Raw genomic sequence first — 22,564 nt, 5'->3', positions numbered from 1 at the left:
AGGATATTGTTTTTACGGCATCGTCATGACTGGGCTATCAAAATTGTTCGTAATCGGTACTGAGGTAAGTTTTTATTCATGTCTTCGAATATTTTTCTCAAATTTTGCTTGAAACGGAGATGTAACAAGTGGGTGGACCCGGACCCACTCCACACCACACAGCAGACAAATCCCGCGTCGGCGCAGGTGGTCGAGGATGTCAACAACATCACGTGACACGAAGGCGGCCGAAGGCGTTCGGGTTCGGGTCGTTCGGCTGCGGTCGGAAAGCCTTCGGGCCGCCGAGCGACCCGAACCCGACGGACGCGACGCGACGCGATGTGAACGTGGATCAGTCGTTTGTTTACGTTCGTGCTGCGAAGTTGAGTTCGAGTCCGAGAGCCGAGAGGCTGTCCTCCGAGTTCTACCGCACTGGCGGATTTTGTTAACGGAGGCAGCTTGTTTACAACTTTATTTTCCCATCGATAGCTTCCAGCTGGAATATTCTCGCATATGTGAGCTCACGGTTGGATAATGCTCCAACGTGATACTGTTATTCACCTAGTTGCTGGCGGGTAAGCATAGCATTAGTTTGTATGTCCTAGTTCGTTATGACGTTGTCCTTTCGTCTAAGGCACTGTGAAGATTTTGAGTCTTTACATGTCACGGTTGTGTGGAAAGGCTGGTTTGAACCCCTGCCTCTTTCCTTGATGTGATGTTTTTTTTCTTAGCTACTTTGTTGGTGCTGCCGGCCACCTAGCTGAAGCTTTACCCGCTAGCCTAACTTTCCCGATCATGCATCTTGAGTTGTGGCAGTGGCAGTGTGTACCAGTGGATAGCTGCATAACTTTGGAGACCACCCACTGGCCGTGTTGCACCCGGAACACATAAGTATGCCCATTGTGGTGTATGACAATGGCTAAGGCAAATGTGGACAACTCCTCTTCACTGTTATTGAATGTTGCCACCCCCTTTGTTCAAGAAAATTTCCTTATCTGTGGAAATTTCTGTTCATGTCTTCCTTTCTCCTTCTTTAATGTCAAGAACATACTGCTGTCATTGGCTGTGTCTTCAGATCCATATTCTCTCATAAGATCATGCAATTTTTCTTGTTGTGGCGTTCAGTTTGTTACCAAGAGAAATTTTATGGAAAGTGAACATGAAGAACATCAGAGTACATTGTAAACTGTGTAATTTAAGTCTTTCACTTCAGCTATACATTATCACTTGACATCACTACATTTTCAAATCCCGCAACATTTATTTACCTATTTCCATTATCGAACTGATTGTCAAACCTCTTGGTATCTGTATATTGTTGATAATATAGAAGACACATATGTACTCTTTAACTTTTCCTGTTTCATTTTGCAGATTATAATCTCTCTATCTCTATTACTTTTTCTTTTCTGATTTTTCTGTCTTGAATCTATGTTCCCTTGATCTCACTCATAATGAAAGAAATTAAAAATTAAGTCCGACAAACAATTAGCTTCCTCCCATTGTGGCAACTTCAAAAGTCTTGTTTTAACTTAATTTCTATTCAAGTATATTTTTTTTCTTACATTTGTAACTTGCTTTTAAAAATTATAATACAGTAAATAATAATTGAAACTAAAATTTTTCTGCTTCATGTAAATTTAGACATCAACAAAAATTAAGTGAGGGTTGTATTGGTGCTCCTCAGGACTGTTTTTACATAGTGTTACTTTTTACTCTCTTTCAGAACCGCTGGCACAGCAGGTGCTATAGTAACATGCCCTTTGGAAGTAGTCAAGACACGCCTGCAGTCATCAAGCGGATTCCAAGTTCATAATGTGAGCCTCCCTAAGATAGCGTCTGCTGAAGGTGGCAGCAGCCATGTTACCTGCAAGACTTTGCTACCGCCTCACCAGCGGCGGAGACTCACCACCATGGCGGCACGGCACACTCAAGTCCTTTCCATTTCACACTGCGGAGTGGCAGGTGGCCCTAGCTCCAAAAGTATGAGCATCTACCAATGCATCAGGTAAGACAACCAGCCAGCCCACAATGTAGAAAATAAGTTAGCCCCTGCTAATTTTGGCCCAGTCTTTATTTTTGACTCCTGTCAACGCCCTGTGGTTAGTAACGACCTCCCTGCAGCTTTCGCTGCACTTATGGCCTCGTGCTATCTTGGTTGGCACGGCTTGGCGAGCGCTGCAACTCTGCAAGGCGACGTGTGACCTCAGACGGACTCTGCGCGAACCTCACCAATTTTTCAATTGCCTGGAGAGTATTTGGAGCCGAGCCCCCTTCCAGTCTTTCAGCGCTGGAGCCTGGCTCAGCCCCTCGCCGGCCGCGGCGCTTAGCCGACCGGTTCCGAGCCGAGCCCTGCGGAGGGCCATTGGGGCCTCTACTACCGGCCGGCCGGACCGGCTCACGCTGACCTGGGTTGGGCGGAGATGCAGGTTAAAAATACACTCGTCCCGCCGCGCTGCTCCTGCCCCCCGGGGCGCCCGGGGGCACCCAGGACGCACTCGGTGCAGTCGGCACTCGCCACGACACTGGGGCCGTCGAGGAAGCCTCGGACTGCGGAGGCCTGTGCCTGCATGAGCAGCTCGCTGGTTCACGCATGTCGTTCTGGAAAGCCGCGCAAGCGCTAGGCTCGTCCTTGCGACCGACGGCGCTCGGCGGGCTCGTTGCCCCTCGACGCGCATCGCGCTGGACGCGCAGGACGTGGTCAAGCTGGCCGCCCCGCCCCTGCCCGCCTTGGGATTTGGCCAACCGCTGCATCGTTACGCAACGACTGCAAGAGTGGCGCCAGCCCACGACAAGCACTCCGCTGCTAGGCTAGAGGCTAGACTCCTCTAGGCTCCACTATTTTCCCAGCCGCTGACGAAAAGCGGAAAGCGCTGGCGCAACGCAGTGCAACGCGCTGGTCAGCCAGTCGATATCCGCTCTGTCAATTTTTCATAGCAGCCGTGCGGCCGCGGCGGCTGGGCTTTCCCCTGGGCGTTTGGCTGCCGGCCAGGCGGCCGGGCGGGCAAGGGCTGCTCCCTTCCTCCCTTCGAACCGCCGACGGACAACGACTAACGAAGACGAGGTGCACCGTGCGCCTCGCGTTTCGGATTCGAACCGCGCTGGGACGGCGAAAAAGAGAAACGCCCCGTTCGGCCCGCTTTTTAGTGCTTTGTCTCTGCGGTTTGGAAGAGGGGCGTTATCGGCCAGCCCCGTCGGCGGTGCCGGTGGCGGTGCGTGTGCGTGCAAGGGGTGGGGCCGTGTCGGCCGTGCGGCGTGGAAAGTTGTCCCACTGCACCTCTGCACTGTGGCGCGACGCCGAGCCAACGCCGCCGACGTGGAGAGTCCTAGGCTAAGGCGAGGCGGCCTTTGCACCTAGCTGGACGCGAGTACTGTACACCGTAGCCGAACAAGCGCAAGGTTTGAGGCCTGGCGTACTGGCGTGGCGCCTCGGGGGCCAGCCTGGGGAAGTTCCACGGCGGCAAGCCTCTCGTCGGCCTGTCGGCCGCGGCGGCCCGCTGCCAGGCGGGGTTGCTCGCTGCTGCGTGGCCAGGCCGGACGGCGACACGTCGCCTTTGATCCGCGCCCCGCTACGCCCCGCCGGGGCCCGCCATTGGCTTTGGGTCGCCGGCCATCGCCGATATGATTCTGCGGTCTAATTCGGTCGCCGAGATTTGGCTTTGGCGTTGGAGGCCGGACTGAAGCCCGCGACCTGAGCCCGAAATCCCAGACCGGCGGCGCGGCCGCGGCGCTCGGCCTTGGCGGCGGTACTGCCCGCCCGGAACCCAGCCGCCGCGGGTTGAAAACAACAGGACGTCCTTTTCTTTTTTCCGTGGCCGGTGTGTGACAGAGACGGCGTATCTTGTGCGTTTGGTGGGCTGCAGAGCCGGCCGTTGGGTCGGGACTCTGGCACCGCAGCAGGCAAGCCTGGCAACGGCCGTTTGTGCCCCTCCACGCCACGCCCCGCCACGCCCCGCCACGCCCCGCCACGCCCCGCCAAGCCCCACGCGTCGTCCAATGGCTGCGGCTCCTGCTCGGCCGGGCCCTCGCACGACGCCGCGGTGCGTCCGTCGAGCCCCCGCGGTGCCCGCATGTGTGTGAGTGCGAGTGTGAGGACGACGCCTGGCTCCGCCGCGACTCCCCGCCACGCCCTTCGCGCCTGCCCTGCCTAGCCGCTGCAGTCGAGCAACAACCTCGTCGTCCGTCCGCGGCGGTCCCCAGCCTCATGTCTGAATCCCAATTCAGCTGGCTCGGCCCGCTCCACACTCCGCCGTGCGTCTGAATAACGTCGCGCCAAGTGGATCATTCCTCTGCATAATGGCCCCGGCCTCGCTTCCCGCGCGGCCTGATTCCGAAGTTTGGTCGCCCCGTCTCTCTCGCGCCCGTTCAGAACGCCCCAGGAGTGCGAGAGGGACAGGAACGAAACCAGCCTGCCCTTCCGACGTGGTGAACCCTTGCTCGTCTTCCTCGGCCCGATTCGCACTTGAAGGCGATAGCGTCGCGACGACGCGGAAGCTAGCGCAGCGTGCCGAGGACCGATGGGGCGCTGGGCGGCGTCGTTAGCGACGGCGTGCCTGGGCGTGCCCTGCAGGGCCGCGCCGCGACGCGCTCTGGCGGGGCCTGGGTAATTGGAGGTGCCAATTGAAGGGGAGACCAGCAAACCCGCAGCACTGCCGCGGCGGGGTGGACGGCGAGGCCCAAGACGGGGCCCTTTTGCGTTCTGCCTCGGAAAGTGATAAGGCCTGCTTGATGGCTGGCTGTACAGTCCCGGCAAGCAAGGCAAGCACTGCGAGCACTCGACGGCCGGGCCGTGCCACTGGCCGTGCCAGGGCCTTTTGTCCCCAGTCACGTTTCCCGGCCTGCGCCTGGCGCCCTTGGGGCTGCTGCAACCACTGCAGCACTGTGTGGGGTGGGGCGGGGCAGGCGAGTCGATTGGCCTGGTAGGGCTGTTGTGGCGCGCGTTGCAGGCCTTGCAGGCCTTGCGGGCCTTGCCCTTATCGCACTGCAGCTATCTGCCTGGGCCCAGTGTTTGGACAGGCCCGAAAATAGACTGGTTGCCATCCAGAGCCTCGGCCTGCTTGTAGGCGCGCGGCGCTGTCTTGGCTGTGAATGGCGGTCATCTTGTAGCGCCCCGCGATGCGGTGTGTGCACTGTGAGCGCGCCGGAGCACTGACTGCCCGACGGCGCGGCGCGCGGCTTGGCCACCGGTAGTACATGTGACAAGTCTATTTTTAGAGCGATAAAACAGTGCGTCCCGCGGCGCCCCGCCGAGGCTGGCAGCTGGCGGGCCAGGCCGAGGGCCAGGCAGGCCTCTCAGGTTTTTCGACTAGCGGCCCGCCCCGCGCGGCCCCGCGGTGTGCCTCGCGGCTTGGCTGGCCCAGCCTGGCGCGTAGTAAACACGCGACACCGAAAAGGCGACCTTTGTATCCCCGACTCGCTCTGTCATGCTACGGCTTTGCAAACTGTTTGTCCATAACTCGATGGTGTTGGATGTTGCAGGCACATCGTGGAGCGCGAGGGCGTGCGCGCGCTCTTCAAGGGCCTGGGCCCCAACCTGGTGGGCGTGGCGCCGTCGCGCGCCATCTACTTCTGCGCCTACTCGCAGTCCAAGGAGTTCCTCAACACCTGCCTTCCGCCCAACTCCGCCCCGGTGCATGTGGGCTCCGCCTTCTGTGCCGGTCAGTACTTCGGCTATCAGCTGAAAAATAAGGCTTGACCCCGGCCGGGATCGAACCCCCGACCGCGTCTCGCCGCTCGTATCACGCGTTCTCACTCTGGCGCGGTGACGCGCGGAAGTCTAGGCGCCCCCTCGGCCCCTCCCCCTCCTTCCGGTGGGTCCTCTCCCGATTGCGATGCTGCGATTCAGCAGGCCGCCCTTCTGGTGACGGCAGTGCCTGCGAGATTGGCTCGTCCTCTCCGTCTCATCTCGGTGTTATTTCGGCCCTTTGAAGTCCGCCTGGCGGCCAGGGCGTCAAGGTCCCCGTCGACGGCCAGGGGCACTGCGTTTTCGTCGCTGTCTCTCTCGCACTCATGGGGCGTCGCGTGTAGACGGCGACGTAACGATTCTCAGAATCAGTGTAGCAGTGCGGGCTGCGCGTGGCGTGATGCCGCCGTGATAAGGCGGCGACACTGGTGCACTGGACGGCGTCCGACGGGGTCCGACGGGGTCGCTGGGGTTGGCGGCGACCCCGGCAGTGCCACCGGTAGTGCGGGCACCCCGGCCGACGCGTAGACATTCTTGAAAGGAAAGTGGCGGCGGCGATAGCAGTGCGGGTGATTACGGTGCAGGCCCCGTTTGAAGAAGACCCCTCGAGACTTGAAGAAGAAGAAGAAGGAACGCGGAGGAATACTCTCCGGTTATCTTAGCCGCAGTAGCCGAGAGGCGGGACGGGTGACGGCTTACCTCGCCGCTATCTCCGCCGCGGGCCGCGCGACGAGGAGCGAAACGAGTCCCCGCGACTCACCTGCGTCGCGCAATCGGGGGCACGGTGTGTGAACCGACCCTCTCGAGATTCGGTTTTCCGTTCGGCCTGTCGCGATAGAAAATGAAATGAAGAACGAGGTGGCGGCGTGGCGCTGGTCGTTGCACCTCCCGCTGGGCGTGGGAGTGGTGGTGGCCGCGGTGGCCGCGGTGGCGGTGACCCAGGGGCCGCCAGGATGCGCACTGCGTCATGCACGAGACCATGCGGTGGCCGCGTGTCCACGTGACACCATGACCGCGCTAATCGTTGGCCTCCGCGCCCCCGGTGGGGCAGGGCCGGCCGGCCGGCCCGAGCGCCTACGCTCGCACTGATACGCCAGCTGATTGTGTGCAAGTCCTGTGTGTGCGAGCCGAGGGCACGCGCCGGTCGGGTTCGAATCCCGCCGACGGCGGCAGGATTTTTTTGTGTCGCCGCGCGGTTTATTGGCCGTCCGCCAATAATCGGCTGAATTGTTGTTTTCGCGGGCGATTGTATGCCTGCTGTTCAGATAGCGGCGTATTAGTTCAGCGCGCTCGCCTCGCTGCGCCCAGATAACCTGGTTACACGGGGCGGCGCGGGGCGGCGCGGGGCGGCGCGGGGCTGTTCGCACTTCGCAGCCCGCTGGCTGGCAGATGGCGAAAGGGGGAAGGGGCTGAGGCAGCCAGATGCGCCCCGTCCGCGGCCCCGTCCCGTCCCCGTAGTCCCCGTCGATCTGACAGCCCTCGCGCCAAGCTGCGAGCTGCGGTGGGCAGGTTTTTGCGCTCGAACCCGATGTGAGCTCCGAGCGCCGCAGCAGCGGCCTAGTTTCTCATACTCGGCAGCGTGTTTACCGATGCCCAGTCTGTACTGCTGGTGCGAGTCTGAACTGAAGCACGTCCTTGTTGTTGTTGACGCGGCGGACTGCACGCTCGTGTTGTTGCTGTCGTCTCGGCGGTCTCGCGACGAGAATAGGGCCGGGGATGTTTTTCGCTGACCGGGTCGCCACGGCCAGACAACGTCGTGGTGCGCGCGGTGTAACTCGTCCTGCAGGACTCTGGGGAACTGGAGCGGCGGCGAGCAGGACGAGGCCTGCATCGACGCGGCGGTGTGGGGCGGCACGGCGAACGAGCGTCTAGTCACGGAGGCGTAGCGCGGGGGAAGGCCGGGGAAGGGTGCGGTTTGTTTTCGCTCCGTCTCTGTCGCACTCGCGGGCCGCGCGCACGCGCAGGACATGCGTGAGGAGGGGGAGAGCCTTCGCGGCCGGAGCGGCGGAGCTTCCAGCGCTCAGCTGTTGTCGGTGGAGGCGGAGTGGAGTTCTCAAAACAAGCAGCGTTGCCAGCTCGGGCCGTGTTTGTGTGCGTGCGTAGCGTCGGTGGTTATTTGTGATGTGTCGTCGACGCCGAGGCAGCACAGCCGCGTTGGGAGCATGTGGGCTTGCTTGGCTTGCTTGGAGTTCGAGAGGCCGTTGTTTGGGCCGCGGCCTCGCTGCCAACCACGTCGCCGTCCCATGCGCACCGCAGTGCGGGGGCTGGGGGCAGCTGGGGGCTACTTGAACATCCGGTCTGAAGGCGGGGGCGCGGCGCAGTTGTATTCTCTCTGTAGGGGTGGCGCCCCGCGGCCCCTTGCGCTGCCCCGCCTCTGACCGGCCGGGCCCTTGCCCGCACCCTTCCCCCCGCGCCGCGAGTGCAGGGTACCTTGTGGTGCCAAAACATATCGACCCAAGAGAGGGGCGCACCCCGCGGTTAGGGCGGCCGTCGCGGTGCCTCTGCTTCGCCGTGTGCAGGTCATGGCTGCAGCAGTTGAAGTGCGGTGCACGGCCGCGGCCTGCAGAGTGGTTCCCAACAGAGCTTTATCGGCCTGTCTCTCTCGCACCAGGTACGCAAGCCGTTCGAGTGAGAGAGACAGCGACGAAAGCACGGTTCGGAATCGGACTCTGCTGGCTGACGGAAGTCCTTGCTGCTTGAACCTGGCGCGGGGGACGCCGCGGTGGCGCCCACGGCCTACGTGACGCGTGTCAGGACGCCGGGGGTCGTGGGGTGGGGGAAGGGGTGGGCACGGCGCCGCGCACAGTGCGACGTCGAGATGCTGGCCATGACGCGCCGCGCCGTTTTGAGGAAAAAGGACGGCGCCGTCGTCGCGTCACCGCGGCCGAAGTGCCGCTGACGTGCGGTGTCCCCCTGCTGGCGCACGTAACCGTTGACGTGGCCGCGGGGTGGCCGCGCGGTGGCCGGCACACGGTAGGTGAATCACGGTGTGGTGCTTCACCCTCCTCGCGCTGCTGCCTTGACCGGCCTCACCCCCGGCCGCGTGGCCGTGGCGTGGGGCTGCCGGCACCGTCATGTAGGGCAAGGCCATGGTGGTCTGGTGTTCCGTGTCGTCGCCCCGTCGCGGCCCGTCCTCGCACGGGGCTTCCTGGCCATTCTGCATAAGCCGGCCTGAGGGCCGAAGGGAGACAAGGCCTGGCCGCTATTCCCGGCCGATGATCGATTTCTGTGCGGCTGGCGGCGTGGCCCAGGCAGCCCAGGCGTGGCCGAGGCGCTGCACCCCGACCCCCGGTACAAGTTTAGCCCCTCGCCTGGCTGCGTCTTCGAGGACCCGCCAAGCCCTGCGCTGCCGCTGCGGAGGCTTGTGGACTTGTTCCGACAGGTGACGGCCAACACCTGGCCGCTGGCTGTCGATGTCTTTGCCCGTCGCGGTCGTCGCGGTGAAGGGGCGCCCCGGAATGCGGTGGCTGCGGACAGACAACGTCCCTGCCGCGTATCTTGGGGACGCTTTGCGTCGAAGTGAAGTCAAGTACATGCGGAGAGACACTCCGTGCCGAAATTTCAAGTTGGCTTGCGCTGTTTGCCTCGCATGTGTCTTCTCCCATCGTGGGCGCGCACGCCGTTTGACTGCCGTCAGTACGCGCCGCGCCGGCCAGGCCGGCCAGGGCGGTGCCAGGGGCCAGGGCAGACGGTACAGCCCCCTCCGCGACCTTGGCTGCGACTTGGCCGGCCGGCCGGCTGGCCCAAGCAGAGCCCCAAAGGCGGCGCACCCGACTGGCGGCCGGTGCGGTGGGGCGTCCCGGCTGCTCCGCGCCGCATGGCGAGCACGCCGCGTCGGCCACAGCCGGAAGAAACGAACTGTCGCAGAGAGCCTCTTTCAATCAGAGACAAGATTAACCTTCTGGACAACGTGGTAGCGGAAACGCGTATTTATAACGAACACTGCGCCTGCCAATTCTTTGGCCTGAACTCGCCGTGCTCTGCCGCTCTGAGTCGCGGCGGTTCGCGGCTGTCCGACTCGATCCGACGCTCCGCTCGGAATGAAAAATAAGGCAGTGGCGTGTCGAGCGAGGCCAAGGCTGCCTGTTTTTGAATCCTTGTCCGGCTGATAGCGCTGCCGTCCTTGGCGCGAGTATTTTCGAGACTTGGCTGACTGGCGTCGCGGCGCCTCGCCGCTGCCGCTACACTGTACATGGCGCCGCGACGCTGCGTCGCTGCGGCCGCTCTCTTGGCGGGGCTCGGCGGGGGCATCGGCAGGGCATCGACGAGCAAACGAACGACGCAGCGGCAAATGAAAGCGCGGCTCGGCGACGCGGACGTGCGAGGCGCGAGGCAGTCAACCTGCCAGGCTGGCACCACTCGCGGAGCTCTGCCGGTGTAAACACGCTCTGAGTCACGGCGCCCAGCGCGCCCAGCGCCAAGTCGCGCTCGGGGGGAAACGTTTGTTATTTCCAAATTGTGTGTTTGAAAGCCCTTTTGCCTGGCAGCGGCGTTGTGTCCGCGTCGCCCGCCTGGCCCGGCGCACTGGCGCCGTGACGGCAAGGCCAAGGCCTTGTTTACATGCACGCGACTGATTTGGCGTGCCGCCGCTTCCTGCCTGGTGAAGCCTAGTGCCGAGCAAAACGCGCAACGCCGGCCTGGCCGGGACTCGAACCCGCGCCTCGCCCGCTTCTACAGTGCATCCGCCTCGTGGTGACCTTGCACCGCCGTGCAGCGGGCGTGCACCCGCGTGACGCGGCGGCCGGCTCACGGCAGGCAGGCAGGCAGGCAGGCCGGCAGGCCGGTGGCGTGGTGGGCGGCCTGCGACTGAAAGGCCCCGGTGGGGCATCAACAAGACACTTACGGTGGCCGGCTATTTTTACCACGGTGGGCCGAGCCGAGAGCGGGCAGGCCGCGCAGGCTGGCGGTATGGACGCACGGACGGACGGCCAGGACGGGCCAGCTGATGTCAACCACGCTGGCGCCGTGAGGCCCTCTCTCAATGTTAGCCGGCCCTGCGGAGCGCCTAGGCTCGCCTCGCCTCGGCTGTCGTGTCTTCTGGCCATCCGCCAGGGCCTGCTCGGCCTGCTGCGTTGAATCATGGGTAACGGGAAAATGCAGCCAGGCGGCCTTCTCGGAGGGGGCAGGATTATTGATGTCGTCGCAATGACTCGCCTGGGTCGGAGTGCAATGGGCATGGTTGTGGGGCTGGCGCGGCTGGCGGGGCCTCGTGGGCCTATCAGCCTCCAGCGCTGCACCGCGCCCTCCGTCGGCCAACGGCCCCGACCGCGCCACACCCACGCCGCGCCACGCCGCGCAGCGCAGCGCGACAACTGACCATCGCGCCGGCCAACCAGAGAGCCAGCCCGGGCAGCCAGCGGCTCTAGATTGGCGGTACACTGCGAGGAACGTGCGGCAGACTCCGTGGAACAAGGCGGTGGCCGCCGTCTGCAGTCCACCGCTCGACGGGGACAGTAATCTCCGAGGCCCGTCGGCTGTCCGACAATGCCGAGCCGAGTCGGTAGAAGTTTCCGCTTGATTTTGGTCTGAGAATGAAACGGATCGGCCGGCGGCAGTGAGGCGTGCGTGGGGCGGGTGGGGCCGGGGGCGGCACTTGTGGGGCGTCCGCTGCTTTCGCTTTCGGTTTTGGGGGTCTGGGCACGCCCAGGGGAACGCCCAGGGCACGCATGTCGCTGTCGCAGGGCTTCGGTCGGTCGACAGTGCAGGCGGTTCCATGGGCGCGTGTGCAAAGGTCGCGGTGGTGTCCAGGTCGACCTACTGAGTGCTGAGCTGCGGCGTAGAGGCGATTGTGTGTCACCGTGGCGTGTTTGTCTGTACTCGCCTCGCCGGTCGGCTGGAGCGCGGATCGGCTTGGAGCTCCGCTAGCGCGTTGCGTAACTTATTTGCAGAGTCTCGTCCGTTTGGTCTGCCCTGTGCCGCGCCGCCCGGTAGGGGTTTTATTTTTGCCCACCGCTTCCTCTGCCGCCCTGCCCGCCCTGCCCGCCCTGCCCCCAGCAGACAGGCAAGCCGATTCTGAACAGTGCCTCGTCGCTCTGTCTCTCTCGCACCGCCGCGGAGTGCGATTGAGGCACTGCAGGCAGGCCGCCGTCCCGTCGTTAGCTGCTGAATGGCCCGTTTGCGTGGCGCGGCCGCCCGCCCGTTTTCTGCGTAGTTGCGGCCTCAAGCTGCAGCGCGGGGAGCGCCCGGCAGGCAGGCAACCGAGGGGCGAACGCGGCACGGGTGCGGGAGGGTTGCCTACCTGCCGGGCGGCTCGGTCCGGCAGGCGTCCGGCCGAGGCCGAAACCGCATGCGTTGCAGTTCGGCGGCGACGTGCTGACAGTCGCGCTGGCACTGTACTCTGTGAAAGACCGGGTTAGCTGTGCCGCGCTCGTTCTGGAGCCCCTCGACCCCTGGTCCCTCGCGGTCGCCCATGACCAGGCGGCGCGAGAGGGCCTTATTTTGGTCGTCACTGATTGCCGCTTTGACCGCCAGTGATGGGCCGCGAGCCTGTTTGTCCCGCGGGCCGCAGCAGGGGGCTCATGTGGACGCCTTGCGGACACCGAATGGAGCGACGCAGGCGCTCTCCAGAATGGCTCTGCAGGCCGGACCACAGGGAACTCGATAGCACGGGGCTCCCGGCCCTCGCGGTACACCGGCTGGGCTATCCTGCGCGAGGCCAGGCCGCGGTGGCCGCTGGCCGCGCCGCGCAAGTAAACAACATTCCACGGGCCGCCTTGCCCTATTCCGCGCCGCTCGCTGCATTAATGCCCAAGCAATGTTTGTTGAACAGGTTTGAAAGGGATTTCGCCACCGCGATGGCCGCAGCGGAGTGGCACACTTTCGGGCCGAGGCTCGGATTGGATCGGATTTGGGAGTGTGATTTCTGATTGGCTCCCTCTACTCGCGTGTTGCAGGCTTCGTGGCGTGCTCCGCCACCAACCCCATCTGGCTCGTGAAGACGCGGCTGCAGCTGGACCACAACGCCGACGGCCGGCCCATGACGGCCAAGCAGGTCATCCGGAGGGTGTACAGGCTAGGGGTGAGTTCTGAGTACATGAGTCGCAAGTGTGCTCGTCTGTTCGTTGCGGGGCTTTAACCGCAGTCGTGTCTGTTGCAGGGCCTCAAGGGCTTCTACAAAGGCGTCACGGCGTCGTACTTCGGCATCGCGGAGACGGTCATCCATTTCGTCATCTACGAGGCCATCAAGGCCAAGCTGTCCTCCGTCCGAGCGCCCTCCCCAGACGACTCTAAGTCCTCCAGAGACTTCTTGGAGTTCATGGTGGCGGGGGCGTTCTCCAAGACCGTGGCCTCGTGCATCGCCTATCCCCACGGTGAGCGTGCCGCTTCAGCGCTGCACTTGGAGTTAGAAAGTCCGCGTTCGGCGCGGTGGCGGCCTGCCGGCCTGTCGCCGTGGAGCGAGACTTTCTCGTCTTAAATGCCTCAAGTCGTTGACGTTATCGCAGCGATGCGAATGTCAAATTCGCGGAGATTGAGATTTGGGGCGTGCGTCACCGTTTATCAATGGTCTCGGTTCGGGTTCGGGTCTCCGGCGTGCTTACTGCGCAGTGCGATGGGCGGATGGGCGATGGATGCCATGCCGCAGTGCGCAGCCACGGCGCAGCCATCCCATTCCCATCCCAGCGGATGCCACGCCGATGCCGGCGAGTGGTGGGAGAGGGGCTCGACCCGACCGGGGGAGGGGAAGGGGAGTCTCGCGCTGTAGTTCGCTCGTTGGCCGCGAGAGGCAGCACCGGTCGAACAAGTCTCGCGGACACGACACCAGATGGCGCTCCCGTCGTGGGGAACCCTGATATGAATGTGAATGTGTGCGCCTTGCGCAGTGCCGCCAAGATTCAGGCCCCGGTGTTGTGTGTGTTGCTCAATTTTGTGTATTGTGTTTCTAATGTTAGTTTTGTTTGTGTTTTCCAGAGGTGGCACGCACACGGCTAAGGGAAGAGGGCACCAAGTACCGCTCATTCTTCCAAACTTTGAGCGTGGTCATGGCTGAAGAGGGATACCGAGGACTGTACAGGGGACTGTGGACCCAACTAGTCCGACAAATTCCAAACACAGCCATCATGATGGCTACTTATGAAGCTGTTGTTTATGTTCTTACTCGTCACTATGGGCACCAAGAAGAAACCCAATTTTATGATGTTGATGAAATAGAAGATGATGATTTAAGGCATAAGATGTAGGAGTCATGTCTATTTTATTATTATTTTTAAGAAAAGAAGAAGAAAATCAGTATTCTATGTAATACATGAAAGTTCTACTTTGCATCTCTCTTTCAACAGCAAGAATAAGACAGTATTTTTATTATTATTTTGTTTCCGCTTTAAAAAATAGTGTCTGCCTTGACTTGTGGATAATTTTAGTAATCTTCAGGAGATACATGTTTTGTAGTGCCATCCATTTTGATTGAAAGTTAATTTTTAAGCCAGCCTCCTGGCTTCCTGGCTCTTGTTTTGTAATCAAAAAGTTTCCACCGCTGGTTGAAGGCTGAGAAATGGTGGTATTTGGAATTTGTCATGTTTGTTTCTCGGTCAATAACTCCTTTCATACTTAACTTTATGTCAGTTGACTGCAATGTAATCTGTTTCCATTACACTAGTCTCCATTTCGTCATTTTAGTCATGTTTATAAAGCAGAAATTGGAACATTTTCTGTTGTTTTCTACCCATTTTGTTAGTGTTGAGGCTGTTGTTTAGGTGCCACATCTATCCATCACACTTGTTAGTTGCTCATGGTAATACTTTTGAACTAGATGTTAGTTCGGATATTTATCAAAATGTTAAAATAGGATAGCCATTCACAACTTTGTGAATATTTGATTTTACAGGAGGCTTCATTGCATTGTCACGTCACCTCAATGGAACCTCAAAGCTTTGAATTTATTTTGTGCTGTGTATGCGGCTGTTGAGAGGTCAAGTGTTGCCCTTTTTCTTGTTTTTCTTATTGTAGACCTCAGCTTAATATTTCCCCCTTGTTTTAGCTGAGAAAGTTATGCTTAAGTTATATTCTAGTTGCTGAAAAGTGAGGGTAATTTGTAATAACTTACTATAAGACTGAAGCTAGGGTTTGCTTGATAGTGAGAGTTCAGAATGAGCTCAAATTTCTTTGTTTTCCTTTCTATTGTATAATACATAAACCTGTGGTAAGAATGTGATATCTATATTTGACCTGAAGAACTATCATAGTTTTAATGAGACGTTGGGTGTGAATGAATTTTCCTCCTTCGGTTTAAAATTTTAATTTCTGTCATCAGTGCACCATATTATGACCTGTTAATGAACTGTTATAAAATCATGTTGACCACTGTATCTTTTTATTCTTTTAAGGCAATTTGTGTGCCTACACGTATATTTTTGGGTTAATGCTGCTAATCTTTATGATGGTTTTTTTTTTTCCATGTGATTATGCTCAAGAGCATATACAGATCCCTTATGTAAAGGTACCAAGTTTGGTTAAAATTGTCTCTCTCGTGTTTTTGTGAGTTTCTGCAAACAATTTGATTGTGCACATGGGTATTGTGTAGCACAACTCCTGAGGCTGCTGTTATAAATATTTATCTGTGTCTGTTCAGCAATGTCTAGTTCTGCAATGTCATCAAAAATAACTTATGAAGGGAGCCAAAGCATTTTTTATAAATTTACAAATAAGTCACTGAGAATCTAAATTTAGTGAAGATGTATAAATTGGGAATACCAGCAAGGCAGAATCAGTAGACTTGACTTGGTTAACATGGCAGTCAAAGGGAGTTTTTTTTCTATAACGATTTTGCACAGTACTTATTTGCTTGTTGGTCTAAATCAATTTTACCGATGACTTTAGAGGAAATTATACCAAATACTTGTCTTGAAAATTAAATAAAACACACTGGGCCCCTGTTTTCAAAGGCCAAGTAGATGTGATTTTATATTTGAGTTATGATGGTTGTATGTTATTTTGTAGATATTGCTCTATTAAATTTCTAAACTAACTTCTGCATCTTTACTAGGACTTCTCCCTCATCGACTCACCCAAGTACACTACCGATCTCCGTGAATGAAATTCACTAACTGCAGTAGCAGTCCAACGACTGAACACACAGTGGCTGATATCTATGGATGGAAGCTTGCGTCGCCATTGATAAGTCCTTTATTTTTACTGAAGGAAGTTTGTGTCGGTATTAGAGTAGCTTTTTTTCGTGCTGAATTTCTAATAACCTTGTGGCGAAGAGGCAATGCCTTCCATACACCTGGGACATCGAGTAATTACACTAGAAGGGAAAAAAACAGTGAGCGCGCCAGACAAGGTAGGCAACCCAACCAACGCGGCTGGTCTGCGTAGGCGCTGTAGTAGCATTGCACGCTTTCAATCGTAGACGAGCTCAAGGAGCGCCTAATGGATCAAGCCTGTAAAGAGGTGCCAGATGAGTTCTGGTGTGACTTGTGTCAGTATTCAAGGCTAATTATTATATTTTATTTGACTTAAAATAAGCACATAATGTACACATGCCCCCAGAACAATTATTAACAATGCTTCTTAATATCTACAAATTTGACACAGGGCGAATTTATAAATATTTGGCATTTTACAGGAGTTGATAAAAAGGGGAAGCATAATTAAAACACCCATTTATTAATCTAAACAGCACCAATAAAACAAAACAAACAACAACTTAGTCATGTATAAAGACAGCGTAAAGTATTTCAGTTATGACATGATATATGATGATCTATGATTGTGCGAATAAGATGAACATTTTTGATGATACACTATGAATAATCTCAAATCTCTCACCTCATTCAAACAAAATGACATCGAACAGAAATAACAAAAATATATATATATTTATGTATTGCACTGCAAACATAGCAGAAGTCGAAAAAAGAAAAGGAAATAAAGGAGAGACAGGGGAGAAATAGGGGAGACAGAGAGAGCAAGTGCGTCGGTGAGCAGGACGCAGAGCGGCCGCTCAACCGAGAGTTCTTGGCCGAGTGTCCCTGGCTGAGACTCACATGCGCACGCTGCACACACAGCAGAAGTTGACGGCGCGGAGCTCCCAAACCCAGAGGTCGCGGAGTTCGCCGGGCAGGCCGACGGTGGACTCCTCCAGCGGGAGGTCCCCGGCGGGCGCGCACACGCCCTCGCGTCGCCGCAGCACCTTGACGGAAAAGGAGCGCGGCCTGCACACAAAGCCGGACCCCGTGCAGGTGTGGTGGCCGCAGTCCGCAGAGCGCAGGAACCGCGGGAAATAGTCGGGACCTAGGTCCAGCCAGCGCAGCGGGGACTCGCAGTGCCACTGCATGTCCTTGCTCAGGGCGGCCAGAGACATGCCGCCCCACACGGCCCGGCCCGCGCGCCCGCTGCCGTCCGCCAAGGCGTCCGCCGTGCCTCCGTCGTCGAGCTGCTCCGGGTCGTGCTGGCGGACCCGACGGCCCGCCGACGTGCGGTAGTTGACGCCGCCGCCGTACGATTCTGCGTCGCCGCTCAACGTGACCGTCGGCATGTCGTAGCGCACCTGCCAGGCCGGATCGTTGCTGAGCACCTCGTGGAAGTCCTCGTCCACGGAGAACGGACTGCAAAACAAACATGCCAAAATTAGCTCCGAGACGCCAACTTTACAATACTTTGGACCGGCATGGCACGGGTCTTACTTGGCTGGCCCAGGAGCGTCGCGGGTCCACGGCGACTCCTTGAGCACGCGGCTGGAGTGCTGCTCGAAGTCGCCGGCACCACCGTCGTCCATCCCGGGGCCGCGGCCTCGGGACTGGAAGGCGCCGTAGCCACCGCGCGGGTCCTCCAGGGAGAAGGCCATGTAGGCCGGGTTGTAGGCGGGGCCAAGAACCTGCAGCAGGACAAGAGTGTCAATGACAATGCGCAACGACGCCATGACGCGCTGAGGGAGGCAGAGCGAGGCAGAGCGAGGCGATTGGCTTATCGGCGTGGACGCTATCTTCCCAGAGGCGTGCGCTGTGTTTACGGTCTTTACGCACTGGCCTGCACTGGCCGCGCAGCGCGAAGCGATTGCTGCACCGCCGGGCCGCCGCCGAGCCGCCGCCGCCCCCAGCAGGGAATTCCCAGCGAACTACAGTGGTACAGACCTGGCGCAGCACTCTGTTGGACAGCGCGGCGCACCGACGCTGCTGGCTCGCGGTGGGGCCGCCGGCATGGCCGCCGGCATGGCCGCCGGCATGGCCGCCGGCATGGCTGCCCGCCCCGGACGCGTGGCTCGACGACGGCAAAGGGTTGTCGTCCTCGACGGAGGGCCCCGGCGCCAGGCGGCCGCCGTGCGGGAGTCGCGCTGCCGCCACCCCCACCCCCGCGCACCACCCCAACAGCACGAACAGGCACAGCAGCAGAGGCAGAGGCAGCGGGGGTGCAGTCAGAGGCCCGCCACACCGGCCCATGGTCCGGCCGAGGGCGGAGGCCCCGATCCATCCATCGCCGTACACCGCGACCACTGGAACAACAAGCAGAGGGGTGTTAAGAACGCGAGGGGGCTTCGGGGTGGTTCACCCTCGGGGGGTGCGCGCTCTGCGTACCGGTGCGTCCTCCTGACGCCGCGCCGTGCTCACGGCCGCCAGGGCGGTTTGGTGCCGCCGTGACGAGAGCCTGTCGACCGCGGCGTGGTTCTCGACGGGGTCCTGGACGTGCTCGCGACCGCATGCTGATCGGGCTGCTCGGCCTCTTGGGCATTGTCGTCTTGGGCGGGAGCGTCCACGGCGGCTCGGCTGGCCAGAGACGCCACGCCGCCCCGCCGCGCTGTACCGCCCCGCCGCGCTGTGCCGCCGCGGCCCCCCCGACCCGCTCCTCTGCCGGGGCTCGGCCTGGGGCTGGGGCCGCGGCTCGGGCAGCGCGGGGCGTCCCTGCCGTCCCGACCACGACCCCGATTGCGACACCGCCGGTGGCAGTTTGGGCCTACGAAAGGGGCAGCGCAGCAGCGCGTTGCAAAATGCAGTGTTGGTTCGGCCATTATCTGTGGCCCGGCTGGTCCGAGCGGGGCGTGAACGCCACGCACCGCCACGCGCAGCGAGCGGCGCGCGCCAGTCACCGGCAGGCAGTGCCACAGCGAGGCAGCTAAGGGTGGGCACTGCATCGGCATCGTGGCACTGCACACGGCGAAAGGCGAAAGGCGAGAGGAGGTCCTTGCCTGTCACAGTAACGCACACAAACGTTTCCTCTGCGGCCGCGCGGCGTCGTTGTTGGCGTAGTCGCGACACGGGCAGTGGCACGCAGGGTTGTAGCAGGGCCGCATGCCGCCAGCCCCCGGCGTCTGCAGGGGACGGCGGAAGGGTTAGAGGACGCTCCAACGGACCGTGGCGATGACGTGGACGTGACCTACGTGACCAACGTGGGTGGGGCTCGGCGGGGCGTACGCGGTGCGGGCCGGCTGGTACGCGGGGCTGGAGTAGGCCGCCGGGGGCGGCGGGGAGGGCGCCGTGCTGTACGACTATGGGGTAGATAACTGGGTCAGAGACGGGATCTGCGGCTAAGCCCTAGCAGAGTGCTGAGTGGCTCACGGACGGACTGACCGGCGAGGGCGGTATCCTGACGGGGTAGGACGGCTGCACCATGAGGGAAGGCCGTGGGGGAGGCTGTGGGGAGGGCGGCGGCAGCGGGGGCGGCGCCGATAAAAGTTCCTGCATCGCCCGAAACCGCGGCCGGTACGGGCAGTTGGGGTTGGTGCACTCTTCGGCCTGCGACGGGTTCTCGCGACAGCTGCAGCCGCAGCCCCCGTCCGGGGGTGTCCTGGACAGCACGCCCGGGTCGAAGGAGGACGGCGAAGACGCTGGCCTTGGCGGCGCGAGGGCGCCCGGCGTTGACCGCATCACCGGCCGGGACAGCGAGGACGTCGGCAGCGGGGCGGACTGGGACTGGTCCAGCTAATGGGTATGGCAGGGTCGTGGGTTCGAATCACGCTGGAACCCAGCGCTTTTCGGTAGGGCGTTGCTCTTACTGGCTGGTTGTTGAGCGTGGCCCGGACGTTGTAGTTCGGCGAGCCTCCGGGGGGCGTGGGCAGCAGCTCCAGGCTCACCACCACCCGCACCTCGCACCAGGAGGCAAACGGAACGCGTTAAACACGTCAGTTGACTCGTCATTTGGCCCGGCGATGACGTTTTGGGGCGACCGGTGCAGGCCGCCCGCCCTGCAGGCCATCATGGCGCGGGGAAACCCGGCAGTCCTGCGGGTCCTCGTGGTCGCCGTGGCGGCGTAGGGAGAAGGTCGCGTTCGAAACGCGACGTCTATGCCACGCGCACGACCTCCACGGCCTCGCACTGGCAGCGGCCAGCACTTCGGGCTCACTCCGGACGCCACCCGGCTTGGCACGGCAGTGCACGGTAGCCCGGCAAGTGGAGGCAGTCACCACAACTGACGGGCACGGCACGGCACGGCCGGCCCGGTCTGTCTGGCCACGGCCCCGTCAGCATCGAAAGTGGCGCCTTGGCTGGGATTCAACGAATCGGCCATATCACTGCTACTTGCTACTATATACAGGAGTGACCCCACACGAATCACCTGCAGAGTACAGTCAGCGGCAGAAGTTGCGTCCGCCGCGGCGCAGGGCGATGTTTACGCATGCGAGTTCGCGGTGGCGACTTTAATCCCAGGCAAAACCCACGGGACCTCGTTTGTCTACGCCTTTTCCCCGCTTTCCAGGACGCCGAGAGGCCGAGACGCCGAGCCCGACTTTTCCACACAGGTGCACCCTGGTGCAGCGCCTGGATGTCGTGTCCGAGCTCACCTGGCGGCAACCGTCCTTGTCACCCATGGCGGTCGGCCCGGGTCGGCCCGGGTCGGCCCTGGAAGCGAGGAGGGGCGGGGAGGTCGAGGAAGGCGCACCGGCTCGCCCTGCAACAACCCTTGCCTCGGCCGCCTCTACCGCCTCGGCGCGGCGCGCGGTTGCTAGGCAGCGCGGCAACGCGCACTTTGTCGGCGACCTGTGGTGCACAACTGCACAACGAGTGTACGAGCAAGCACAGCGTACTTCCCGGAGAGAAGAATTCCCACTGGCTTCTCCGGGACTGAGAAACCAGTCGGAGGATTTGGGGTTCGAGTCCCCGCGCCCGTTTTCGCGTGGGGTCCGCTCTGGGATGAGCCCTGAGTCGGAGGAGCACCGTTGGCGTCCTACCGTGTCCTAGCCCGGCCCGGCTGGTCAGCCTACAGAAGGGCGGCCCTGAGCGTTCCGCGACCCTCGACGCCGAGGTGTGTGGCGCTGGCGCCGCGTGGCGTGCGCCGTACGGTAGTAGTACTTACAGTCCCAAGTCGAGGACTCCGCCAGAAAGCCGGTGTGGGCAAACCCCGGTAAATCTCCGGACCACGGCACACTGGACTGCAGCTCCACGGCCACGGCAGGACAGTCGGTGCTGGCGCCTCCCTCCCCCTCCCCTCGGCCAGAGAGCATCGCCGCCCCACCCCGCCCCGCCCTCGGCGGTGCGGCGTCACGCAACACAGGTGGCGATTAGGGTTAGGGAGAGAACGGCCGACGCGCCCGGCCGCCGTGCCAGCGTTCCAGTTCTCTAACCCTTATCCGAGGGGCTTAGCAGGCCGGCTGCATTCCTCACAATTAGAAGCAGTGCCGTGTTATCCCTCAAACCCGAACCGAAGCCAAGCAAGGCCCGGCCAAGCCTGGCCAAGCCAAGACCGAAAGAGAGAAGAAAGTGGGGTCAACGCTCCGGAGGGGCTGGCTACGGCCCCGGCCACGGCCACGACGTGGGTACCACCTCCGCCCACGCCCCGTGCCTCGACGGCCCCGGCCCAGCCTGGACTAGCCAGCCTCCGCGCATACTGACGCAGGGTGTCCCCTGGGTGTCCCCTGGGTGTCCCTGGAGCCAGTAGCGAGAATCCCCTCAGGGAACTTTCCCGAACCAGCTGCGACGGTTCGGAAAAACGCACAAAAAACAACGAAAAAGACAAACAAAAGCAACCTGCTTATTTTTGAAAACACAAAATCATTTCAACTGATTGAATTTTTAAAAGTTTTTTCCGGGTTGAGTAAGGTTTAAAGACAAACCGTTCAAAGACAGAACGGGCAGACAGAGAAGATAACCGAGCCCCGCGGAAGCCATTCGACAAACACAAAAATAGAGCAATTACTGAAATTGAATTTGACGAACCTACCTTTCGTGTCGCGAAGACCAGTCCCAAGTCGTCGCGAGAGTCGCTGCAGGGTATCCAGTTAGGGGCGCGCCTCGTTCAGCTCCCTATCCGATAAGGCATGGCTGTCATACAGTGCCACTCATGTCACACTCTGGTTGCGTCACGACTGCGTCACGACGGCTGGCCGAAAGCCGCAACCTCGCCGTTGAGGAAGGGCCAGGATGACATTCCACCAGGACCACGATGGCCACGACGCTCACGGCCACGAGACCGACCTCGACGAGCTCAGCCAAACGACTAAAGCTCCGCAACGATGTCCCAGTCCAACTAAACTCCAACTGACCCTCGACGGGGTCCAGGCAGCAGGCTGGCGGGGCGGGCCGCCCGGATCCGGATCGCCCGGGCCGAGCACCGCCGAGCCGAGCGCGGCGACGGCGGGCCGAAGACGGCTCCCCACTCTTCTGCCCCAGCCCCGCGCCCCTCCCTCCCTTCCCCGGAGACTTGCTCACCCCCAGCCCCAGCCCCGCCCCAACCAAGAAGCGAAGAAAACGCTACATACCTTTATTTTTGCGCGCCTGACACTCATCGCGCTAATGACATGAAGTAATGTACTCGCAGCACAACAATACTCTCTTTTCCAGGAAGGCGGCCAAGGACGAGTCCTTGATTCCCACCCTCCCCCTATTCCTCTTCTCCCAGCGCGCGCGAAAACAAAGCGAGAAAAAAGCGCAGTCTTTACGCTTTCACTCAGTGGTCAGAGAAGTCAGGGCAGGGCAGAACAATACCCCACCCCACCATAAATATTGACGTGTGTCAGTCACCACCGTGTCACTTGCG

General features: G+C 60.3%; 2 protein-coding genes across 4 annotated transcripts; one reads left to right on the top strand and one right to left on the bottom strand.

The window, feature by feature from the left end:
* Positions 1 to 318: 318 nt before the first annotated feature.
* Positions 319 to 15,062, top strand: LOC117650982 (mitochondrial carrier protein Rim2). 2 transcript variants are annotated; one of them, XM_034394670.1, is made up of 7 exons: positions 319 to 554; positions 711 to 870; positions 1,706 to 1,987; positions 5,458 to 5,636; positions 12,556 to 12,680; positions 12,759 to 12,972; positions 13,571 to 15,062. In XM_034394670.1, exons 3-7 carry the CDS (start codon positions 1,893 to 1,895, stop codon positions 13,837 to 13,839), a joined length of 882 nt encoding a protein of 293 aa, XP_034250561.1. In that variant the 5' UTR covers positions 319 to 554; positions 711 to 870; positions 1,706 to 1,892; the 3' UTR covers positions 13,840 to 15,062. The 2 variants fall into 2 exon arrangements, with proteins under 2 accessions (XP_034250561.1, XP_034250553.1); XM_034394662.1 differs by lacking the exon at positions 711 to 870.
* Positions 15,063 to 16,083: 1,021 nt separating this feature from the next.
* Positions 16,084 to 17,811, bottom strand: LOC117649784. 2 transcript variants are annotated; one of them, XM_034392855.1, is made up of 3 exons: positions 17,731 to 17,811; positions 17,284 to 17,474; positions 16,084 to 17,205 (listed from the first exon to the last, which is right to left on the bottom strand). In XM_034392855.1, exons 2-3 carry the CDS (start codon positions 17,442 to 17,444, stop codon positions 16,641 to 16,643), a joined length of 726 nt encoding a protein of 241 aa, XP_034248746.1. In that variant the 5' UTR covers positions 17,445 to 17,474; positions 17,731 to 17,811; the 3' UTR covers positions 16,084 to 16,640. The 2 variants fall into 2 exon arrangements, with proteins under 2 accessions (XP_034248746.1, XP_034248737.1); XM_034392846.1 differs by lacking the exon at positions 17,731 to 17,811 and having other exon boundaries at positions 17,284 to 17,613.
* Positions 17,812 to 22,564: the final 4,753 nt, after the last annotated feature.

Source organism: Thrips palmi, unplaced genomic scaffold (assembly GCF_012932325.1).
Source record: "Thrips palmi isolate BJ-2018 unplaced genomic scaffold, TpBJ-2018v1 HiC_scaffold_10, whole genome shotgun sequence".
Taxonomy (NCBI): domain Eukaryota; kingdom Metazoa; phylum Arthropoda; class Insecta; order Thysanoptera; family Thripidae; genus Thrips; species Thrips palmi.
This window is presented reverse-complemented; position numbering and strand designations above follow the sequence as displayed.

Coding starts and splice junctions, on each gene's coding strand:
- LOC117650982 (XM_034394662.1), top strand. CDS start 514: ATGCTCCAACGTGATACTGTTATTCACCTAGTTGCTGGCGG. Junction 1,988..5,457: donor AGCATCTACCAATGCATCAG/GTAAGACAACCA, acceptor TGGATGTTGCAG/GCACATCGTGGAGCGCGAGG. Junction 12,973..13,570: donor GTGCATCGCCTATCCCCACG/GTGAGCGTGCCG, acceptor TGTGTTTTCCAG/AGGTGGCACGCACACGGCTA.
- LOC117649784 (XM_034392846.1), bottom strand. CDS start 17,519: ATGGCGTCGTTGCGCATTGTCATTGACACTCTTGTCCTGCTGCAGGTT. Junction 17,206..17,283: donor GACGCTCCTGGGCCAGCCAA/GTAAGACCCGTG, acceptor TTTGTTTTGCAG/TCCGTTCTCCGTGGACGAGG.